Source organism: Glandiceps talaboti, chromosome 22 (assembly GCF_964340395.1).
Source record: "Glandiceps talaboti chromosome 22, keGlaTala1.1, whole genome shotgun sequence".
NCBI lineage: Eukaryota > Metazoa > Hemichordata > Enteropneusta > Spengelidae > Glandiceps > Glandiceps talaboti.
This window is the reverse complement of record NC_135570.1, coordinates 6,224,661-6,249,894: the sequence shown is the minus strand read 5'-3', so window position 1 is coordinate 6,249,894 and position 25,234 is coordinate 6,224,661. Positions and strand designations below refer to the sequence as shown.

The following is a 25,234-nucleotide window of genomic DNA, read 5'->3' as shown; positions in this document are numbered from 1 at the left end:
CCTTCTGTAATCATAATGCTAAAATACGAAAAGTGTGTGGTGTAATAAATACCTATGGTGGTGTTCACTAACCTTGAAAATTGTCTCACTCCACAACTTCTGCCTTCCTCTAAGGTCCTCACCCAGTTCCAAATGTTTTTACTTTGGATTGACTTGTTCACTTGATGGCAAGTAATTATAATCACGTCTCCGTTTTGTGTATTTAATATTTTTATCACCATCTTCATTTGTTGCATACTTCACAAATATCATATCATCAAACCGATCAGATATTTTAACTTTTGAAGTTTTAATGCCCCATTGTCTTGGTTTTTTTTGTGTCAAGCTACTTCTGGCATTGCTTTAATACCACTCAGTGTTTAGTCCACCAACTGATAAAGGACAGCAACTACAAGTGTTCAGCGAGTGCAAGTTGCAAGTGTTTTGCTGGAAGAAAAGATCGCATTATCACTTGATAGAATCCAAGTACGCAGTTATTGTCTGTTCTGTAACTTGCACTAACAACTGCCTTTAATTTGACCGCTTCACTGTCTTCTTTTTTAACAGTAGATTCCTAACTTTCTCACATTTAAACATATTGCCACTTTGTCTATGTTTTTTTTCCAAGTTTACTCCGAGCAATTTATAAATTGTATCATGTCCAAAGCTATCAGGAACAATACTTAATGAAGTAGTTGCGATGTTTTGATATACATGTCGTGATACATAGTAACTTCGACTTCCAAGTCTAATCAGATACTAACGTTAAATTTATCGACCTTCATCATCGAAGCGTCCAGTCAAGTCAATTTGGCACAGTATCACGCTTTGAATCATTCTTCTCAGACGATTGCTAGTAACTAGGTATGAAAGTTATTTTTATTAATTACGAAATTGAGTTATGAAAATTCGAATCGAAATGTAACGACCAGGATCGTATATAAATTTATAATACATACCAGCTAACACGGAAGTAATGAAATACTCGTAATTTACACCACTATCCAAACGATATATCAACAATGAATGCCAAATTATTGAACACCGTATACTGTTGTTTGCATTTTTTTTAAAAATATAACAGTTACGCCCCCCCCCCCCCCCCAAAAAAAAATGTTTCTGGTAAGCGTGTGTTTGTCCAGCCCATGCAGACTGCAGATATAGGGGGAAATACAAAAATAACCCTCCCTTCGGTGAAGACAACTGCAGAGCCGATTATGAACAAAAAAATGACATCTGCCCCCCCCCCCCACACACACACACAAACACACACACTTGCTCTGAAGTACTAAATAAAAAGAACAATAACTGCCATAAACAGTAGACTGAGTGACAAGTTTGTTGAGAATTAAAATAAAAATAAAATAAAATTTAAAAAAGAGCGTCGTCGCACCATTTTAGACAAATTGTGATTACCAGAAAGAATTCTTCTTTTCTTGGCCTATTGAAAACGAAACTTTTACAATTATGAAAATAAACAAAAAAAAGCAGACGTCGTATAGGAAATGGTGGAAATTAACGGTCTCGTAAATCAACTTACCTCGCAACGAGATCTATTTTACGGCCGGTCACAGACGCGTTACGGCACTGCAACCACCTCTTCATGGGGAACAGTATATACCCCAAACGGACTATCAATAACAGCGCCGTGTATATAATTTTTTTCATCAGAATCCATCTCATACACAAGCTATTACACGTTAACGTTGTAAACAACAGCTGGGCATATTATCGTCTGCGTGTGTCGTCTGCAAAGCACAAACTACATCTCACGCATGCGTATTTTGGTTCGCCTATGCTCGCCTGTGCATTTAGATTCCGTGTGTATGGCCGAAGATGGCGCACCAACAGGACGAATCTCACGAATCTTACTATAGCAACAGCATGCATCAGCACAGAGCTGACAGATCAGCCGTTGTGGGCGCGGTGTTATCTCCCTTTCCCTTAAACTCTTGATCAGTTCATATTTACTGTACTTCATATCAACTGTGATCAACATGGGGGGGGGGGGGGGGACCATAGGACTGACTTGTTTGGGGATTCTTGAGCTGGCTTGTAAGAGGGCCTAGGCTACGGCTGAGTTGTGTGGGTACAATTGCACAAAATTAATATTAACAGCAACCTCACTCTTTACTGCAAAACGATCACCATATTTCCATCCATCCATCCATACATACACACATACATACATACATACATACATCCATCCATCCATACACACATACATACATACATACATACACACATACATCCATACATTACATACAACAAACTGTTCCATTTTCCCGTATTTAGTATATTTTAATTGCGACCAATCTCAAGCTAAAATTTGTACATTTCTGTATTCACCAGTTGATCTGAATATTGTTCCATAGAGTTGGTTTGAAGGAATGAACATGAATTGTAGTAATATTACACCAAGGCGTTCACAGGTACTGGTACATTTCACAACAAAATCAGTTGGTGTTTGTTTATGAAGTGAATTACAACAAAATCACAGATGAGAATCAATAAAAAAAGGTTGCTTGTGAATACTTGAGATAACATGTGCTTGGAATGGTACTTTTTTTAAATACATATAATGGCAAGGAAGGTTAACTTTAACCTCCGACCCTGAATATGAATTACCCTTTGACCCTTGAACTCCCTTCCCCTCCACAGTGCTTACAAACATTTGAATTCCCCAATGAGAGTAGTGCTTTTAAATGTTATAAATCTCCCGATGAGTGTAGTAGTGCTTTACAATTATTTCAACTTCTTCCAAGAGTGTAATAGAGCAGACAAACAAAAGTTAACATGGCACAGGTATACCTCTTACTGCTGCGCATATGATAATATAGTAATGTATCTAGACATACACAATAAACATACTGGGCACTAGAGTACCATGGCTACCTTGACTTCCCAGTCGGTCAAGAAATTATATTTCTTTCCTTTGCCAAGGGTGTTTGTACCCGTGTGTATTACTGGTATCCCTATAAAAAGTCAAAAGTCTTTGTCCAATGTGAGGTCATAGTTCATAGTTCATGACCCTGCTAATGTCTGTCGGTATTAGGACGAGCAACTAGGATACCTTTTCTATATCAATCCACAACATTTCACTGACACTATTTCTTGTACACACTACCCTAAAATAAAATACTAAATCTATTGGTCTTGTCTCTTTCTCTAAAACAAGATAGAGAAATACCAATAAACACATGACGGTTTCTGTTTTGTATCTGTACACAAAAATAGCACTGTTGAAGGTACCATACTACAAATGTTTGGTGATGACATAAACTGACTACCATGCACTTTGCTAGACTTTAACGTAAGTTCATTTGAAAGTCTAGCTATGTTCGTTTTGACTGCATACATTGTCTATGTATACTGTGACTTCACATATAACCAGTTTATACAGTATATGCGGCCAGTACTGACAAAACACTATTTAGAAGATTGGCAGGCTTGGCATCATTATTTGAATATATTCACCATATAGGTGCTTATTATTAAACAAGTGCAGAAAGGTAAAATTTGCAAAATTATACATCACACCTTATAGCATAACTACAAGAAAAGAATTATGTTATCAGTGGTTACAAAAAAATGAACAATCAAGGAAATACCCTTAATGCACTGTCCCTTTCCAGAGGATATCTCGTCTAATATCAAATATTTATTCTGATCGATAAAATAATAAAAAATGAATAATAAAACTAATTACTACGCCACATTATGGTAAAAATAATCACCAAAACCAAGATACCCCTCACAGCTGAATGTTGTCCATTTTACAGTAGTCATGGTGACATAAAATGTCAAAGGTCACTTAAGCCTTAAACACCAATTTTTTGGGCTGTTCCCAAGTGAATTCGGGTCGTCCAAAATGTCCATAAGAACTGGTGTTTTGGTAAATTGGTCTTTTCAAGTCCAGCTCTCTGTAAGATAAAGAAAAAATATTTAAAAATTCATCAGGGCCACAAAGAAGATCATGAAAGTGTCATCAAATCATTAAGTATGTTGCCATAATATAACAGCAACTTTCTGACAAACCTATATCATTTTAGATTGATAGGCTATGGAACAGCGCCCTCTGTAGGCAGAACTCATGTTTGGATGAAATATGCAAATATTCATTTATGAGGACTCCTGACTGATCATCTGACTGATCATCTGACTAAACATCACACTGAACACCACACTGTAAACTGGGAATATACTTGCTTAAAATGAATGCCGGGGTAAAAAAAATTTTTTTTCATTTATGAATCTTGATCACTTCTTCGTACAATCCACTCTGCCATTAAAATTACTGTGACTGTATACCTAGTATAAGGTTATAAATGAAGTGTACACATACCTTACAATGATACCAGGTCGAAGGTCAAAGTTATCTTTGACAATCTGCAGTAGTTCAGCTTCTGATCTATCAGATGTTCCATAGTGGAAAACAGTTATGGACAGTGGTTCAGCGATACCAATGGCATATGATACCTGTTAAAGATGACAAAATTACAACTTTACAATCAACATTTGATAACAAATAAGAAAGGTACCTGGATAATCCAAACCCTCACAAGCTTTCATCATCAGTTTTGTCAAAATTTGAGTTGTGGATTCTAGCCCACCATAGATTTAATGTGAAATGCATCTCGACAATAAACTGCTTAAACTTTCACGGTGAGAAAACTCCAACCCATTCTCAGCTAAAATCAAGACATAAACAAGGCATAACATTTCAGAGATAAAGGTCAAAGTGTTGTCACCATTTTAGAATCCAATATGGATGCCGAATACTGTATTAATTCTATTATATGGGAAAACAAAAGATTGCCAATTTCCTTGACAACAAGATAATGACCCCACCCCCATTGTTTGTTAATATTTCAAAAGGGTCATAAACAAGCTTTCATGTGGCAAAGTTTGGAGGGAATTTAATAATTTTGAGTTTCAGTGAAATTCATGCCCAAGGTACATTCAAATAAAGTCCTAGTAGTTGCACTCAAAATAATATTTTTCAAAAATGTTGTTCTTATTTCCATTTATCTAATGTTGTATTTCCTGAACCATGTATGAAAGTGTTTAGTACTCAAACCTTAGTAATGTTGATAGATAATAAGTACCATATTCATGAGTTTACATACAGACATCAAGACAGTGTACACAGTACCATCAACAATTGGTAACATAGAAACTTGGCTAAGAAGAATTGAACTAATTTGGCATACTTTTTCGAGGGACATAAAAATGCAAAAAGTAAGAGCTACTGGCTGGCTAGCATTCGTACACATCCAAAACTAAGATGTACAACTCCTATATGTTACATCAGCTTTGTTTTTAAATCCTTGTGTTACACGACATTGTTCTACTAGTAGTGTACACATGTCTGTGATTTCTTTATCCACATGGTCTTTGCATTGATATTCAGATCCTACACAACTGAAATTCAAGTCCTATGCAACATACCTGTACAAGAACACGTCTGGCTAATCCTGCTTTGACCAGAGACTTGGCAACCCATCTTGCAGCGTAAGCAGCCGATCTGTCTACTTTGGTGTAATCTTTACCTGAGAAGGCACCACCACCGTGAGCTCCCCATCCACCATAGGTGTCAACAATAATCTTTCTGCCTGTCAGTCCAGCATCTCCCTACAACAAAACACACAGATGGGGAAAGTCAAGTTAATTATAAATCATTATGTACCAATGATTACCGGCATCTCTATTGTTGGCATTTACACTGTACCACAATACTGAAAAAATTATTCATAAATGTATGCAAATGAGCACACAATCATTCCATGTACACATGAACACAAAAGTGGTTTTTCAAAGTGTTTCTTAAAAAATAAAATTTGCTATTTTTGATAAATGCATGTAATGACCACAGAACCCTCATGACATGTAAATAGCAGAGTGGACTTGGGGTACTTGTGGTGTTTTCTGCTCAACTTATGTATGGTGACACAGAACATGGCAAGCACTCCACATGGAACTACCTCAAGTATCCTACACTGGCAATACAACCCCCTCCCCACACACTAATAACTCACAAAAATAGTGCTTAATTAGCATATTTGCAAAAATCACAGATTGACTTCTCATAGGACCACAAATATATTAGCATAATATTTGCATTTAATTTGCATACATCACAGAATAACTTACCATTGGACCTCCCATAATAAAACTGCCTGAGGGGTTCAAATGATACACTGTCTTTTCATCCAAGTATTTCTCTGGGATAACTTCCTTGATGACTTTCTCTCTGAGGTCCTTACGGAGTTCTTCATTTGTGATGTTTTCACTATGTTGAGTTGAAATGACAACAGTATGGACACGCAGTGGAATGCAGGCTCCATTGTCAAACTTGTACTCTACTGTAACCTAGTCATGTGAAACATAGATGTGATATTAATGATATGCCTGACTCAGACTGATCTCTCGCACTGAAAAGTCGCATATATTTCCTTTAATGTTTACGGCACTGTTGAGATACATCATAAGCCCTCGTATAACCAATTAACAATGTATCTCGACTGCACCATAAAAATGTTCATGTTTCCTGGGATATCCGGAATTATAGTTTCGCCATTTTCCAAGAGTTTTTGTTCCTAGTGATTTGAAAAATAAATTCAGCAAGACTAGGCTAATCTCCATAAAGTCGCACATTTCCAGAGAAGTGCAAAATGACAGATAATGCTATAAAGCTACCCACTATAAGATTAATGTCATTGTGTTAGAGGCCTAAGGCATGTAACAGGGAATTGCTTGTTACCATGGCAACTTCATGAACCCTGATTACTGATCAAATGAAATTGGGTAAATTAACAAGATATTTTTCATGTTTTGAGTGGGAAACCAGTTTCATGCCTGGGGTCATTAACTAAATTTCAAATACAACTTATATCCGCGAGGAATAATTTGACTGTCCCCATATTGTACCACACAAAATATAAATACTCTACATTTGGCCATATTGCTTTACAGTGGGAAATTTATAATACTTGCGTTATTCATCGATAATTTATGTTCCCTCATTATGGTTGTGAAATTGTTGTTACATCTAAACACTACACTAGAAAATGTTTTAGCAAGCAGGTACAAGTAAATATATTTCACAAGTACAGGTTTTAAAATGTTTCAAAAGTACCAGATACACAAAAAGATGTTTCACTTTGGCGCACTCTCTCTCTCTCTCACTATTCCCTCTCTATGCCAACGGTCATACACCTTGAGATCCCTGGTATATCATTTTTAGAGAGATCATACTAGTCTGGCTCATTCATGACAGTTGCAAAATCATGTCATCATACCTGAGTCTTAGAATCTGGTCGCAAATATGGCATCGTGCCATTGCGTCTGTTTTCTGCTAATTTACGATTGAGGGCATGAGCCAGATCGACAGTCAATGGCATGCATTCTTCAGTCTCATCTGTGGCATAGCCAAACATAAGACCCTGATCTCCAGCACCGATATCCTCCTCTTTCCTGTTTATATGTACACCAGCTGCAATTTCTGGAGCCTGTTGTTCAATAGCTACGAGTACATTGCAGGTTTTGCAATCGAACCCTGTAAGAGGAATACATCAAGTGTTATTCTGATTCAAGATAGTAATTCACCAAATCTGACCAATGTGTCCATATCGATGTACAAAAACAGTATCATCACTATCTTGTAGTACCTATCTGCTTTGTTGCATTTATTTATTTATTTATCATCAAAACTGATCTTTCTGGTGTTGCAGACACACTTTCAACTACACTACCACTAGTCTTTTATTCTATCACCATACATGAATCAAGAAATCTTGGCAGTTACAAGACAGAAACCCATGATACACAAGTACCAGAATGGCACACTTGGGATATAACTACAAGTACTTGAGTGCTGCTGTATTTTCACAACAAGTATAGAAAGTGAAAGTGCAATAGAACACACTGCTAGCATGACATCAAATACCCCCAGAGTATAAATACTGACACTGACATGTCATGGGGTTCTGTTATTATTACACGATGTTTATCCAAAACTACAAATTTTTGTTTTAAAAAAATACAACTGCAAGTTCACATAATACTACTAATAATAATAATCTTTATTTATACTGGATAGTTCTTTAAGTACATAAACACGTGTCTCCCAAGACGTCCAGTGAGGGCCATCCGTCATGGTTTCAGTGAGGGCTAACCCTCATGACTTCATGTATATAGAAAAATTGTATACCCTGTATGCAAGAATGTTTTTGGTAGTACATTACTTGTATGTGCATGCATCAGTGCAAGTAATATTAAGTTCAATTTTCTGGAGATATACAACTTACCTTTTGATCCATCATCATATCCTATCTTCTTGACTGTGTCACGTACAACTTTCTGATAATCGACAACAGCTTTTGATGTAATTTCACCACATATTAAAACCATACCAGTTTTGGTGCAGGTTTCTATAGCAGAAAGAAAGCAAAGTTTTGTTAAAGCTGCACTAAATTGTTTTGTTACATTTAATGACTTACTTGTAATATATAATCATTCTGAACAGTATGGAATCACCTGTGGGCAAACATATTGTTGGAGTTGTATGGTGGAATAAATCCAATCAAATTTATTTTTGAGTCTGCACCCTAAAATCAAGTTTTCAACATGTTACTCTACTACTTATGGATACACCTGACCTCTCATTAACATGTACAATATCCAATACACAAGAGTAAACAAGAATATTGTCCATGCATCTCAAAATAGTGAAGAACTACAACTTTTACAATTAAAATTAGGAAACCTGACACAAAACATTGTCTGACTCGACAAAAATCTTTCTAACAATACTACATTTTATCATCTGGCTCAACATAAATCTTACCAACAGTGCTACATTTTATCATCTTGTTCAAGAAATACCTCTGATGGCAAGATTTTTGTTGAGGCAGACATTAAAATGTAGCACTGTTGGTAACATTTTTGTTGAACCAGGTGATAAAATGTAGCGCTGTTAGTAAGACTTTGTCAGACTAGATGACATTTTGTTTCTGGTTTTGTGATTGTAACTGTACATGGGAAAATTTTGACCGAGTCCCTGACAGTCACTAGAAGGTTCAACCACAAAATAATCAGAAATTGAATTTTGAATTCAAAATTACCACACACATATAATGAACAAAGAAATTTCACTTATTTTTTAATGCCACAGTAGATGTGTATTTTGAAACAAATTCTACAAAATTAAAGTGTTTCAATTTCAATCGCCAAAAACAAGTTCTACAAAATCAGAATATATCACTCTCTATCAGAGCCTGTCCATGAACTTTCAAAGAACCCAGAAACACAATGCCAATAACCATGAACTTATGCACATGTAAAGATAAGTTGGATCTAAATGATACAATTTGTACTTCACCTTTTCAGGTCAAGTGTACATGTATATAAAAGATCATGAGATATGCGATCTCTGTGATAAATATTTAGTACAAAAAACGGCTATAAAAAGTTTACATTTACACCTGTTTTTGTCTTAGTTTATTACCGTCCATAAACTTTCCGCTTCCTTAAGGGTGAAGAAACTGTTTCCTGGTAACCACTACATAATAAACTATGACAACGAATTACACCTAATATGTAGTTTGACACTCATACAACAAAGCTATGAAAAGTTCTATGAGTTCCTATAATCACAGCCATATTTCACAGGAAACCATTACCATGGAAACTACATATTTAACTTACCACAAGCAACTTTGGCATTGGGATCCTGCTGAAGATGAGCATCTAGTACTGCATCGCTTACTTGGTCACATAATTTATCTGTAAACGAAAAAAAAGAAAATTAATTAATTTAAATTTAACTACCACAAGCTGACTTCATAAAAAAAGTGTTTTTTTTTCATTCACATGGAAATGTCAACATAACACCTGTATTCTAGTTTAATAATAAAGTCAATATTTCAAGGTATAGAAAGGGTGGGATTAATAGAAGTGGGCTGTGATGGAATATCACACAAGTTCAGAAATTGTTGTCGCATTGGTGTGTGGGTTTTTTTTCTCACGTTTTCTTTATTCTGGCAAAAGCGTAACTTTAACTCTAACTTTTTACTTTAGCTTTGATTGATTGATTTGATTTGGTTCTATATTGATTTGATTCCATATTTCTTGTCCCACACTCTCTGACTGCCAGGACATTAGAATAAATCATCATTAACACTACTTATTTCCTGATGAACACACTGTTTTACTAGTTTTTTCCAATAAGGGGGGAAGTTTTGATATGGTGCTGTCTGTCTGTCTCATTCCCTTACGGCAAACCAACATTCATAATCAACCTAACCCTTCCTTTACTGTGAGATTTTGGATAACATATTGACACACACATGTAACTATGCAATAAATTTTATATCTCATAATATTACTGAAAAATAAATTTAAAATTCAATATTATGAATATCAAATGAGTTTCAGGTACTATACAATACATTCATCATAGTACTGTGTACCATGTGTTATCTACAGCTGATGTAAACAATCAATTCAAAAATAAACAATCAGGGTACATTATAGATGTGTACAGCTGTCATCACTGTATAATCCACCCTAGATTTGACTTTATTTATATCACAATACCAAGATATAACTCAACTGCTTGTTGTAGTCAGTAGCTAAACAAACTTTATAATCTGTTCTATACCAAACCAATAACCGCACTTTCTCTAAATCTAATACACCCAGTGAGTAATTCACTAAGCACCAGCCATCTATCAATTTGATTTCTTTGCAAGTCCTGCTGATGACTATTGAATTATTTCCTATGCAACAAGTACATGTGTAACATCATAGGAACTGACAATCATCACAGTATGCCACAGTTAAAGGCCAAAGATTCCATCCCAGGTTCTCATATTAGTGTTATCATATCAGTGAAAACATATAGTTGTTGATGACTAACTTTTTCTATAGATCTACCAGTCAACTGTTTCTAACATCTACAGTTTAAATCCTAATACGAACCAAGCTTTATGTCAGCAAATTACGAAATGTCTCCTGCTGAAATACCACTTTGATAGCTCTCGTTCCCCTACTTATTAACATTTGAATGAACAGCATATACCTTTGCCTCTGGACCTTTCATGAACCCAATGAACCTGCTGGTAGCAACCCCCACCCCCACCCCCACCACCCCCACCCCCACTCCACCCCACTCCAGGTTTTTAATGTGGCCAGTCTCCTACTTCAAAACTTCTTGAATACCATGTACACCTGAAGACAAGGTCTGGCACTTTCATTTACATATTTATCTTTCACTTCGGTACCTGTACTTTTAAACTAACACTGTAGTAATACATTGACTATAATATTACAGTAGTATAGTATACTATTGATTTGACATGGCTATCCAATCGCCAATACACACATACCGACTACCATCACTTTTTAATCACAATTATGGCTACCCAATATAGCAGGCAAGATGTGAATAAGACACCAATGCAATCACCATCAACACATTATATAGTGCAAGATGTTACATATAGGATACCAAAGTATAATATATTCATCAGTCTTATTAAAATACATGAATACTAACTAGCCTCACATTGTGCACTACATGTGTCATTTGGCACCATCATCAAATCTGTAAAAAACACTTTTGATCTGATGATCACTTAAATTGTCTCTCCAGAGGGCGCACATCAAATTGAACATACAATGTAAAGGCAAGTTTTACCAGCTATCAAACTTTCTTATCAATGACATCACAAACCTAGTCAAAAACAATAGTTTTATGCAAAGCTTGACTTGTCAAAATATACCCTTGATTCAGTATAAATGTTATTTAAATATAAATGGTACATTTACTATCAAATCAAAGTTTAACAAAGATTGACAAGTCCTTCAAGGACAAAACAATCCGGATGTACAGTACTATTGTAATTATACATTCAGAATTGTTAAAAACCAGAAAAGGTCGGACAGGTATTAATTACCACAGTTGAACAAAGGTTGACAATTTCTTCAAGGACAAAATAATATGCTGCAGTGAAACTCCTAAGATAGTTACACCAACATACAAATGTACTGTTAGGGGTGAAAACAATAGTTCAATGTTGGGTAAAAACACAATACTCTTTTAGTTTGTGGTGGGGTACATGTAGTCTGTAAGGTACACCATGACATAGCACCCTTACACATTGGTCAACACATTGAATTTTCGCTATATATAGTAAACGAAAAAATTTAAAGTGTCAATAAAAATGCATTTTTCTCACTACATACATGTACATGTACTGGTGTTGTCTTCATAATACTACATATTATGTATATAATAATTTGAAATTGATTGTGCTGTCTGAAACGTGCAACAATCATCAATTTTGGCTGACTATGTTAGGGTGGGAAGGGGTTTGAGGCATAATGGTAATATTAAAGATAGTTTTATCTACTAGCAGTACTACATGTATGTAAGACTCCAACACCAGTTTCTCCATTTGACAATTCAGTTGTTGTATAGTTGAAAACAATAAAGTAGGTACATCGTATTATTATGAACTCTACCTTCAAGGCCAATACAAAATGCTGTCTTGATGTTAAGACTTCAATGACAGTTATGCCAATACATTGACAAGGTTTTATATTACTGAAAACAGGTCACAGTTCAAAGGACATGCACACTGTACATACTAACACTTCGGAGTAGATGTCACACTGACATTGGTGAACATTTCAACCTATTGTAACAGTATTAGCAAGGTCTTTTCTGTCCAGATATTTTCACCGGGATATTTGCTTGACATGACTTGCAAAATAATTCAGTGACTTAACAAGCAAACAAAAAGTACATAAATAAAAGTTGTTATTTTTACGTCCATCATGACATCAGAAATTCACAGGATGACCTTGAAGACAATGTTAATATGACAGGTACATGTCACCTCTATCTCTGTCTGTCTGTCTGTCGGTGGGTGTGTTTTCTCCAGTAGGATAGACTGTAGACTTTAATAAGATTCATTGTTGTGTAAACTTTGTTCATCACTCGTTACACACGTGTTTTAGCTAACACGAGTGTCAGAAGTGACAAATCTTCACATCAAGATTAATGTCCATGTGTCACATATGACAGACATCAATTCTGATCTTGTTACGTCAAAATAATATTCAAGGCCACAGTCAGATCTAAATCATTCTAAGTTTGATGGATTAAGTTTTGGGCAAGACAGACAGTTGTCTGGCCAAGCTAGACAAAAAGTTTGTCTTGACTGAAGAAATGTTCAGACATATACATTTTGTATCTAATCATTTGACTACGGATACGATATCACTAATGTAAGAACCAGAGATTAAATGACAGGCCTTTAAATCCATTCCATTTTCATGTTTATTCAAACATTATTCAGTAACACAACATCTACATGTATATTGTAACCAATGTGCCCTCTAAGCCAATTTGACGCACCACTGACACACACAACATCTAGTGACGCACCAAATTTTGATGTCCCCTATTTCTTTTTGGGCAGTTATTCACAAGAAATGACAGTTTTTATGATTTTGGCTCGCAACAACAAAATTTGGCTATCATTAGAGGGTACACTGATTGTAACTAAGTGTAAACTACATGTACCAGTACTGTACTTTTGCCCGTAATACCAATCTTCTTGTACATCTCCAGCTTCATGACCTTTTTGCAAGACTATGATTATACTGGTTTGCAAGTCTACAATCATGTAATCATGTTTCTTTGTGAAGGGTAAAATAACTGTAGCATTAAAATTCTATGTAGTAGAAGACAAGCTTGTTCAAATGGGAACATAATAAAAAGATACACACCATACAATGTACAGTAACATGATAAATCACTTGATATTGAGTATAACTGACATTATTGATTTACTTTTCAAGTTCATTTATTACCCAGTATATTTTACATGAGTACTCAGTATTACAAGATGAATGAATCAGTTGTAAGGGCTACATGTAAGTTACAAAGTGCAAAGCACTGCTAGTGCTACAAGTATGTCCATCAAAACATTCCTTGATAAAGTGTGATGAATTACACTGATTTTGTTATAATTTACTGTACCATTACAGCTACCACCACTCCTACCCCCACCCCCACCAGTATGGATAGAGTGCAAAGTGTTGTAATGTGATCAACTATAGGTCTTATTCTTATAAATGACTTCACATCTATACCCGACATCCAAACTCCAACCTGCAAAGGTTCAGAGCAAAGGGTTATCGTGCCCTTCAAAAGCCCTTTGCTATTAATGTGTGAAGAACCTTCAACCTTTAAAATAACATGACAGCACTGGCACCATTCCCTCATTCACCCCCCCCCCCCCTCCTCTTTCTTCCCCTACCCCCTCAAAGCAGCCGCAACATTTCACATATTTATTTTCACATTTTTGTTTCAGTACATTTGTAGCTGAGATACAGTAACTTGACTTGAACCTCGACATATGTCATAAGATCTGTATCACTCTTTTGAAGGTAGATCAATTTTGCAGATATATACATGTAAATGGCTGATAGTGTAATGACCTAGTTTAGTGGTATCAATGTGTGTTAAGAGAACAGTCAAACTTTGTTTACATGATGTGTTGCACTCAATCCATTCCTGTGATATCAATAGACAATTTGTAAAGTTGATAAATAACTACATATTTCACATTTGGAGGCAACATGTACATGTAGTATATACATGTAGTTTTGCCTATGCTTCTAAAAACATAAAATGTATTGATTTTTTTCTTTGATAACAAAACATCACAACACTTATCATACAACAATACTTGGCACAATGTGACATACTTGTGATAAACCCAGCAAGACAGACAAGAATGTTATTACACCACTTCAATACGGTGTTTCTAAGTACAACAGTACTGCATCCACATCTGTTTGTCATAATTTTTGTTCACTTGCAAGTTGAACTTGCTGATTGAAGCTTGTCAGTTGTCTGATCACCTGTGGTCACAAAATGTGTCAATAGGGAAGTAGTACCCCTCCAACCATCCCCCTCCCCTCTCCCCTCAAAATAGTAAACACTACAGGTGTCCTTATGATATATATGCATGACAATCATTACACATGTCAAAATCTACCACTGTAGAACAGTATACATGTGCTATCTGACCTTGAAGACTATCTTGATCTGACAGGTATCTCCTCCGTCCCGTCCCTGTCTGTTTGAACATATTTCTTAAGATGATCAATTTTGACTGACAAGTCACTCAAGATGGAAATCAACCAATCTAAATTATACTCAAGGCCATTTCTAATAAACAGGTTGAGTATAATAACCTATACATGTCACAATTTAATATTGCTATGGCAACAAAGTGCATGCAACAATTTATCAAATGTGTACCATGGTAATGTTTGTCTGTTTCAGGGGTATATCATAATTCATAATTTTTTCTAAGCCAACTACTACGTAATCAGGATGTCAGATATGAGTTATTGTGTGAATCAGTGATGTTTGGAGAGAGTACACAAATAGGGTTTAGTCAATACAGTGCCAAACTAAACAATGACAATGCAGAATTGGTACATGGGGTAAGCCACAGAAAGCAAACTAAAGGTGGGCCAAATATGGGTCGTTACTTTTTTTTTCATCTGAAGTAGGAACTAAGAACTGCCGAAAGTAAACAATGACGAGGCACAATTTGAACAACAGTAAGCCACAGAGGCCAAGCCAAATCCTTCTTCACCTTACATTTCCAAAGAACAATACAAACTACACAATGACATGGCACAATTGGTATAAAAATAAGAAAATACAGCTTCTGTCGATCTTGTGTGTGATGTGTCTACTACCAATGACAACGTAATGTATTACTATACTAGCAAACAATAATATACTTGTCAGTTGTACATTGTTTTGTGCATGCATGCATGTATATGTATGTATGTATGTATGTATGTATGTATGTATGTATGTATGTATGTGTGTGTGCAAGTGCATGAATAAATGAATGTCTCTGTGAGCAAGTGTCTGAGTGAGCGTGTGTGTGTGTGTGTGTGTGTGTGTGTGTGCATGCATTCATATTAGTAACTGAGTGAATGTGTGGTGCGACTGTGTGTTTAGGTCTAACTTGCAATGAGAACTTGTGAACAGTACAGGGAGCAATATCACCCTGACATGTGCAAGGTTTTTGTTGTACATTTTCTATTCAAGAACGTTTGCTATATATATTTACAAAAAGTTTAAAGGACATTAACCATTTGCAATGTAACAATGCCACCTATAGGTGTACAATAGTAGGCTAGCAACCCCAAATTTGAGGCTGCAAATTTAGTCGTTTTTTGACCTTTCAAAACTCTGCTGTGTAGAACCAAACACTGCATTCACAACAACAAAGGAAACATGTCCATTCATGTGGGCTGGAGTGTGACAAGATCTTACAGAAATAGACAGAGAATACAGACCATAACCTATCTTTTTTGTTAATAGCAGAATACAAATTTTGAATTTCAGTGCTATTCAAGTCCAAGTTACATGTAACTAAGGATTCCATTCACTCATTGTTCCCCTCTAGATATTGATGTCAAGAAACAAGCCAAGATCCTACATAATCAGCTCTATTGTCTGTTGAATAATGGTGCATCTTCACATTTTTATGACTACAATGAACGTTTACAACAGGAATCCAGTGACCTCACAATTACCACTCGACCAACCAACCCTGCAATGTTTTGACAGTCATTCTTTAGGCCGGTGAAAAAAGATATTACATTCGTCATGTTTTACTGCAGTGTTAGACTGTTTCTACACTATCTTTGCTATAAAACAGTGTACAGTTAATATATACTATACACCTTTTGAACATCATAGCTTTTAAGCTCCCTGGGGACTGTTCAATAAACTCCAAGTGCAACTAGTTGGAAAACAATAGGGTGAATTTTCTCAATTGGAATCTTGGTTCATTAAATTCACTGAAACAAAGGCACCTAAAAACTGAAGAGACTCAACAATGAAACTCGTTCACTGTCACACCATCATATTTAACCCTTACAGGTGAGGTGGTATATGCACTAGTAGAGACTCTTACACCTCCATGATTTAACATTAACATCTAGGATGTGGCTGTTACATTCAAAAAAGAATTAAATGGGTCAAAAGCACTCAATTACTCCACTTAAACTAATATGCAATATCCTCTAATTTGACCTCAGGAGCTAAGAAATTATTGATTGTAATATTTCACGATATTGATTAAAATGATTATATTGAAATGTAATATTTCTTTATGTAATTGATTATTTATATGACTGGAAGCATACTTAGCAGTCTGTATATGTTCTTGTTAAAAAGTTCATTCTGACAAAGACTTTGTATTTCGAAAAACGGGGAAGAACATCAACTCAACATTTTGCCCACGCAGTCTGTGGATTGCTTCATTTATGGGATACTTGATTTTATAATCTCCCATAAAGTATTCTTGGCTCATAGTGTTCAACAAAATAAAGCGGCACCTTAATTTCTCAAATAAATTTAGAAGCCAGGGTTTCAATTATGTGTAACCATCCTCAAATTTTAAAGGCCTGGGTTTCATTCCCAAGTTCTTACATTAGTGTTATCTTGGGCAAAAAAAAGAATTCTTTCTGGTCAGGACAGTTTGTCTAAAACGGTGCAACGACACAATTCTTTTTAAATTTTCAACAAACCTGTCACTCAGTCTACTATTTATGGCAGTTACTGTTCTTTTTATTTAGTAATAGAGCCAGTGTGTATGTAGGGCAGATATCATTTGCTTGTTCATGATTGGCTCTGCAGTTGTCTTCACTGAAGTAGGGAGGGTTATTTTTGTGTTTTCTCCTGATCTGCAGATTGCATGGGCTATACAAACACACACAAAAAAAGAACCATGCCACGCAAGGGTATTTATTAAAGTGATGCGTGCGCTGACCAGAAACAATCCCTTTTTTTGCCTTATCAACAGAACCATGATATAGAATCATTCTTCTGTTCAGGAATAACTTTTTTGCCAGACAACTGTTTTTCACACCTAAATTTTATTCCCAATCCAAAATTTACCGCTGAAGGGACGCATGCTGATAAATGTGGTTTTGGGTATAATATTTTACTGCCTGTTTAAAAGGTACACCACTAATCTGCTTACTGTAGCATACTTTACCATCACTGGCAATTGACTGATCTCAAGAGTCAAACCTGGTATTTATGATGTATTAAACTTATAAAGGAACTGATAATGCAATTTACTACGCGACGGTGACATATGAAGAAATGTTGAGGAAATCCTTACTATGTAATCAACTGTTGTAACTATGTCAGAAGATTGTGATGTCAGAAGGTACATTGTATGCAACATTATACTATTACTAGAACAGTTTTAAAAACTTTAATCACGGCTTTATTTTCACTTGAGTAAAAAATTACATAAACTCATCTTCAGCCAATGATATTTCTGTCTTAGATTGCTTACTGAAAACATATCACTTTGGTTATCATAAATGATAACCTTTGAACTGTTTATCCCATGTTTTTAAGTTTGTTCACTATTGAGGTGTTGTTGAACAATTGGTAGGGTTTCATAATCAGATCAGTACTAAAGCCTTTTATGCAATCATACAGAAATCCAGAACATATCTGATGATGTTACGATGTGACAGTCAGTTGTGTGCTCTTCTTATCTGTGTCTATCCAGTTTTATTTACTCACCCTCTTTTCGGTATCAAGAAAAAAAACAAAGCATAGCTAAAAATACAACCAACCCCTAACTGGGGACTTTGGGGAAATATTGTCCATTGGGTGGAAATAAATCATTTCGTTATACACCTATAAATCATTTGTTGACATCTTCTCAGAATGTTTAATCAGAATAAATAGCACTATTTATCATTTGTCAAGGAAAACATGTCTTTATGAATCTCGAACCTGTTGCAGTAATGTGTCAAAAATACATTGCAACTACAAATGTAACTTTATCAAGCTTTTTAATTCCAATGAAAATACCCGCATTAGACCTCTGTTTAAACTGATCATATATAATGTAAATGTTGATGCATGCCTTAAATGGTATTGAAAATCATGCTCCTTTTGGTATTTTCAGCACAGCCGGTAGTATAACAGAGGTTACCTTGGTAATATAATATGTGTGTGCACCAAATTGTCATCTCAGTGTTTTTGTATTTAATATTATACCAGAAAACCAAGATTGAGTTATGCAAGTGAAGAATCTTTGTCTAGTAAATAGAATACAATGGGTAGTTTTCCATACATAATAATACTTAATAGTAATACTTAAACAAGCTGTCACTCCACAAAAACTCAGCTAATATCCCTTTAAAAGAGTTGGAAAAGTAAAACCACAGATATGAGTACACCTCAAAGAAACATATACAGATTTGAAAGAGCTTCAAAAATGTTAGAAATGAATAATGCATGTATATATCATACAAAATTGACATGGTCATATGAATATGTAAAATGTTGATCACATGACAATCATTTTTCAACAAGTTGGGACAGGATGTCATTTCCGGATATTTCATATTTCATTTTATGAATAATTGATAATCATAATAGACATTGGACACACCTACAAATACAAAAAATTTACATCAGATCCTACGGGATGACATTTCTATATCATATTTCAGAAGTATAATGTATGCATGTTTGAACACACCTACAAAAAGTTGCATCAGATCCTTTCTGTTCAAACAAATCAGAAATTAATTTTTAATAGTTTTCCTTCACGCTTTAGTACATGTATTCTAAATTGTTATTGAATTCACTTCTATTATCGTACATACCTAACCTGGATATACCAGGTTCTATTAGCAATAAGAGATTAAGAATGCTTCAGAAAAGATGCCTTATAATATCAGGGCTCCAAATTAACTTTTTATCTTTGGTAGGCCTAGTGGGCTACCAGTTTCAGAAATTGGTAGCCCAAGGATTGTGACCTGTAGTCCGATATTCCTGAACTGAAAACAGATTTCCTCTATTGGAAATATTGTATTATTAAAATACTTTCATGTCCATAAACCCATCCTCATCACATGATCAGCGAGAGAGTGGGCTACCAGCTGCAAACTATTGTAGTCCCATGACCAGAATTAGTAGTCTATGGGCATGGGACTACTGTTAATTTCGAGCCCTGAATATGCAACAAAAACATAATACCACCCCCCAAAAAAAAAAAAAAAAAAAAAAAAAAATTCTACATTATACTCAGCCTGTGCCCCTTTAATAACAGCTGTAAATGTAAAAACCCTGGAATGAAAACACCTCAAAGAGATATATGTAAATTTGACAATATTGTTCAAACCCTGTCAGAAATTGGCACTGTAGATCATGTACATATGTATGATCATGTAAAACAGACAAAGTCAGTGGTTGGGAATGGATGTACAGTATGCAGTATAGTTTATCATTATTCTTTCATATTTCATTGATATGATAAATATACTACACCCCTGCAAGCGTTGCATCAGATTTTTGGAGATTAATAACCCTTCCTGTCACATAAGATAACTAACTATCTATACCATCTTGTAACATTTCACATATTACATAGCCATACCCATTTCTGTACACACCCCTGTTTCTCTATGCCCCAAAATTTCAAACAGTAGATGTTGTATCAAGGACCAACCCTGGCATACCTTTAGCCTAACATTGTAAGTAGACTTGGCCTCCTGAGGAGTACATTCTTGCCAAGGCAAAGTCTGCCCATTACTGTAACATGATACAGTACCAAATCAGACTCTTGCATGTATTTCTACAACAGTAAACTTTACAAAACTCTTCAGTCTGGCATAAACTTTTTAGTGTCCAGTTCTTTCAGTACAACTATAAAAGACTCTCTCATTGATCGCAACAAGTATCCTGCCTTGATGTTTCCCATTCTCCACATACCAAGAGAACTACATGTACAATTCAGTTACTGCATACCCGGATACTATTCCAAATGCCATATATGTGGAAAATGTATGTGTTGGGTTTTGGAGGTTTTTTATTTAATTTTTTTTATTATTTAGTGATGGCTGGGAACACAAGTAATCCTCTGGGAGTGTGTAGATGTTTATCCCTATTTATTCAATAGTTGACCTCATATAAGTAATGACTGACAGTAATGCTGAATCATTGGTTATATCACCACAATAACTACTCCTTTTTCTTCAACTTGACACCCATGTCCTATTACACAATGGGTTCAAAAACTTGTGTTGCATTGATAGGCTTTGAGTTTTTCATTACGTCAACAGACGACAATGTAAAAAGAATACGAGATTGCATTCCAGTGTGACCTTTAGCCTCTGAACTTTGCCCTTTAAAGGCATTTAAATTCATTCATACAATGTCAATGTATTAATTTTTATACTGACTGGTGCTTTCATAAAACCTGTGTTAATAGTCTGTATGGAATTGAATAGAACAAAAAAATACAGCAACTATTCAAGTTGTCTTTCACAAAGCTTACAAAAAATAGTGCCAGTATCAACAACATTAGACTCATGACTAACTTGAAATGAAAATACACTTTTCCTTTGACAGTCTTGACAAAAGATCTCAACATATTCATCAGATCTTGCCTGCATAGAAATCTAACTAATTAGTTACAATGACGAAGTATTTTCCTGAACAAACTGAATAATCCCTAGAGAAAACAACAAAGTTTCTTGATGGTTCAGCACCAGTTTGTATCCATACAGAATCGGTTTGATGTATTGGGAGGTATCAATGCTCTGGAAATTCCTCAATGTTTATCAATTCTGAGTAGGTTCCAGCTGACTAAATCTCAGTTCTACCTGCAATATGTTGACGATTGCATCAGCCAAAATGTGTAAAACTAGGCCTATACCAAACTGATCATAAGTAATACTCAAACAAGCTGTCACTCCACATAAACTCATTAGCATAATTCTCCTGACAGTCTCTCCTAGCATTATTTTTTTCAAACAGCTGTTACTTCAATACTTATACAATCCTTACAAATATTATATTCAGTGAAATACGATTTCACTCATGACCAAAATGCTCACGGCAACCATTAAATCATTTACCAATACTTCATGTGCTATAGTGCTACATACAACTCCTTTCAACAAACTGTTACAACCCAATGTACAATTTTACTACCAGACTTAATTGCATGCAAGTTACACACTCCATATAAAACTTTATTAAACTTCTATAGTCAACTCTAAATCAATTCACCTCAATCTGATGTTCCTTGCAAAAAAAAAATAACAAACACTATGTAGTTTAAGTTATTTAACATTTCTTCCAGTTCTAACAACTGTTCTCTTGGAAGTCCAGCAACGGCCAACCCACCTCAGGGGTCCAACAATGTCAGAAGAAACCACAGTAAAAGGCCTGTGGGGAAAACCTACATCCTGAGGTGGTAGCATCAAACTGAAACTTGAACACCCTTCTTAGTTACAGGCTCAGCATGTAAAGTTTATCAAAACCAAGAGTGGGCTTTAGTGGGCTCTCTAATAATAAATGACAATTTGTGCAGTGGTAGTAATAGCTGAAACAGTTCACCCAGCTAAATCTGACTACCAAATGTTGAAACCCTGAGTTAAACTGGACTGAGTGAAACTATTCACTGCCTAAATCTGACCATCACCAGTAGATGTTTACATGTAATTCAAGTCCTGGCAAGCAATTGATTATAATAAAAAAAGACACTTAATTTTGATCTGATTGATTTAGCAAAAAAATATGTGCCAGCTTGTCTATAAAAAAAACACTAAAGGTTTTGTGTTCTACAATCAATGGAGCTCATTTGAGAACCTCCCCCCCCCCCCTTTAACTTTCTTAATGCAAATATGGACCACTATCATGTAAAATGAAACAAAAACATGTATTTCTTCTATTCTATGAATATCTGACTGGTTAAATTTGGTAGTGAATTGTAATTTCCTGTTGTAACCCCACCATCCCCCTTATACTTCCAAATACATGAATACGAACCTACTGTCAAAATGGATTCACCTCAGTCTACATGTATGTCGTTATTTTTTGTGTTCAAAATCATGCGAACATATCATTTTTTTAATTTCAATTGTTATTGGAATAATCGAATGTTTGACTACACTGCTGCAGTGCACTTTTCCGTTGCTTTCATTTTTACACCCTGGTTACGTCCATAGCAGACAATTGTGAGTTCTATAGAAATGAAGATTGTGAATATTGATCACATGTACCACTCCTGTTACACTACTAGCTACTAGACCTTTCAACTTTGCCCTATTGTTGAATCCGATCATGTAAAGTTGAAATCTAACAGTAGTAAACTATATATTTGCCCTTCTTCCAGTGAAACTTTGGAATTTGTACCGAAAGCTAATCCTGCTATCAGCGAATTGGCCAAGTCATGATATCAACCGGTCACGTTTCTCGGGATGTCACAATTGTTATGTAATGTACCGGCCTTCAGCATGCCTGAATCATGTGTATTGTCATGCCACATGTGTGTGTGTGTGTGTGTGTGTACGTATTCTTGAAAGCATTTCGAATTCAAATGAGAGACTCATTTCTACTAGCCAATCGTAAGTGAAAACCGCAACATGTAATCGCTCGACCCTTACGAGTAATGATTTTGGGTTCGAAAAATCATAAAATCTTGCCGTAAAAAACTCCCACTAATAACCCCCTTCATTTGACAGGGAGCTGACAAGTGTTTTCCACAAGAACACTGACGTATTACGGCTAATCGCAACGTCTTGACTGCACTCGACCCCTATGTTGTCAAGAGCTGCCGCTTGTTATGATTCAAGGGACACCGGTATATAGGCACGCCGCTAGAATCACGTGGTTTGCCGGTGCAGAGAGCAAATGTGCCGAGGTCTTGAGTTTCATACTGTACACTGTCGTTCTTCAGCTTGACTCCACGACAAGCAAATGTTGCCATATCAAGACTTTTATCAGTATTTTATTTGTATGATCGTTTTGTTTGAAATGATACCAGTAAAGTACGTCAGTGTAGCTGTTTACAACTATACCAAAACGTAAACACGGTACGTCCATTTCGCAGTTATTGTGGATGCACATGACTCGTCACTTTCCCTTCTAGCTTTCACTCCACCTATAACCCACTCGCTGTAAAAAATAATAGCAGTACGTACCTGGATGACCTTCTCCGACAGATTCGGATGTGAATAGGACAGTTTGCACCTTGTCCACATCGTTTTGAAGTCCATTTTGTAGTGACATGTTTGCTTGTGTTTTGTTACTGGTCTACACTTCTCGCCGGCTGAGCGTGAAAGAGACTTCATAAGAGGTGTGCTCGGGATTTTGCTCCGCGCATCACGTGACTTGAGTCTTCACTGATTGGGTACATAGTTAATTATAATAGCCTCTCCAACAATTTATTTTTATTCACACTAAATATAAATAGCAGATATAATCGGAAGTCACTTGTTAGAAAAATCCATCAATTTACAGTGAAATATATTAAAGACATTGTTATGTACTCAACAACATTGTTTCCCATTTCGTACGACAATAAGTAATTATTTATAGTCGTGAACGAGGATAGATAACTGAACCGGCAACCCGGCCCCGGGCTGCGAATTAACATTCAGAGAGTATTGACCTGAATACATACGGAGCAGTGTCCGAGAGATTGATATTTAATGTTGAATCCGATGTGTATGTTTTGAAACAGTAGTAAAAAAAGACTGAATGTGTTTATTTTAAGCGCAGTTGATCGTTCTTACATCATAGTTATTGTTGTGGCAAACCACAACAAGAAATAATATGTTTATACCACAGATCATTGAGTCAAGTGCCTATGAAAGTAAAGACTTCAAAAGTTCAAGTTTCGTCTCCACTTTTATACACTTTATTTTATTACTTAACAACATGCCGTGGAAAGCATGGTATAGTAAACACAATATAATACAAGGCCAAAAAAATGTTTTTATATAGATTGTTTTGACACCTAGTACCTAGCTCGTGTCACTATTCTGAATAACGCTTTCGATTCTTTGTTGGCTATACACATGGGAGTTTCCTTCCCATTTGTTATCGTTCTTGCGTGTTGACAGCCGGAAGACACACAAAAAGATGCTAAAATATAAGAAAGTGTTTCTGCTGAGAGGTTGTGTGGATTGTCCTAATACACATAAATTCTAAAGTTGGCTTGTGAGTGTGTAATGTTGGGCATGACGTACAGTTGTACTAAGTATGTGTGTGCTTGCATTTGTGTAGAATAGATTTCATTAACAATAATGTTGTTTCTGAAATATTGTTTATGGCTACAGCCTGTGGGTACAGCGCGGTATGAACTTTTTTTCG

The 25,234-nt window shown here is 35.7% G+C and overlaps 1 protein-coding gene across 1 annotated transcript; it reads right to left on the bottom strand.

Moving 5' to 3' along the window:
- Window positions 1-2,268: 2,268 nt before the first annotated feature.
- LOC144451968 (S-adenosylmethionine synthase-like) lies at window positions 2,269-24,189 on the bottom strand. Its single transcript, XM_078142907.1, has 8 exons — window positions 24,061-24,189; window positions 9,688-9,765; window positions 8,289-8,411; window positions 7,281-7,537; window positions 6,133-6,351; window positions 5,431-5,613; window positions 4,325-4,458; window positions 2,269-3,902 (listed from the first exon to the last, which is right to left on the bottom strand). The coding sequence occupies exons 1-8, from the start codon at window positions 24,146-24,148 to the stop codon at window positions 3,794-3,796; spliced, it is 1,191 nt and encodes a 396-aa protein (XP_077999033.1). The 5' UTR covers window positions 24,149-24,189; the 3' UTR covers window positions 2,269-3,793.
- Window positions 24,190-25,234: the final 1,045 nt, after the last annotated feature.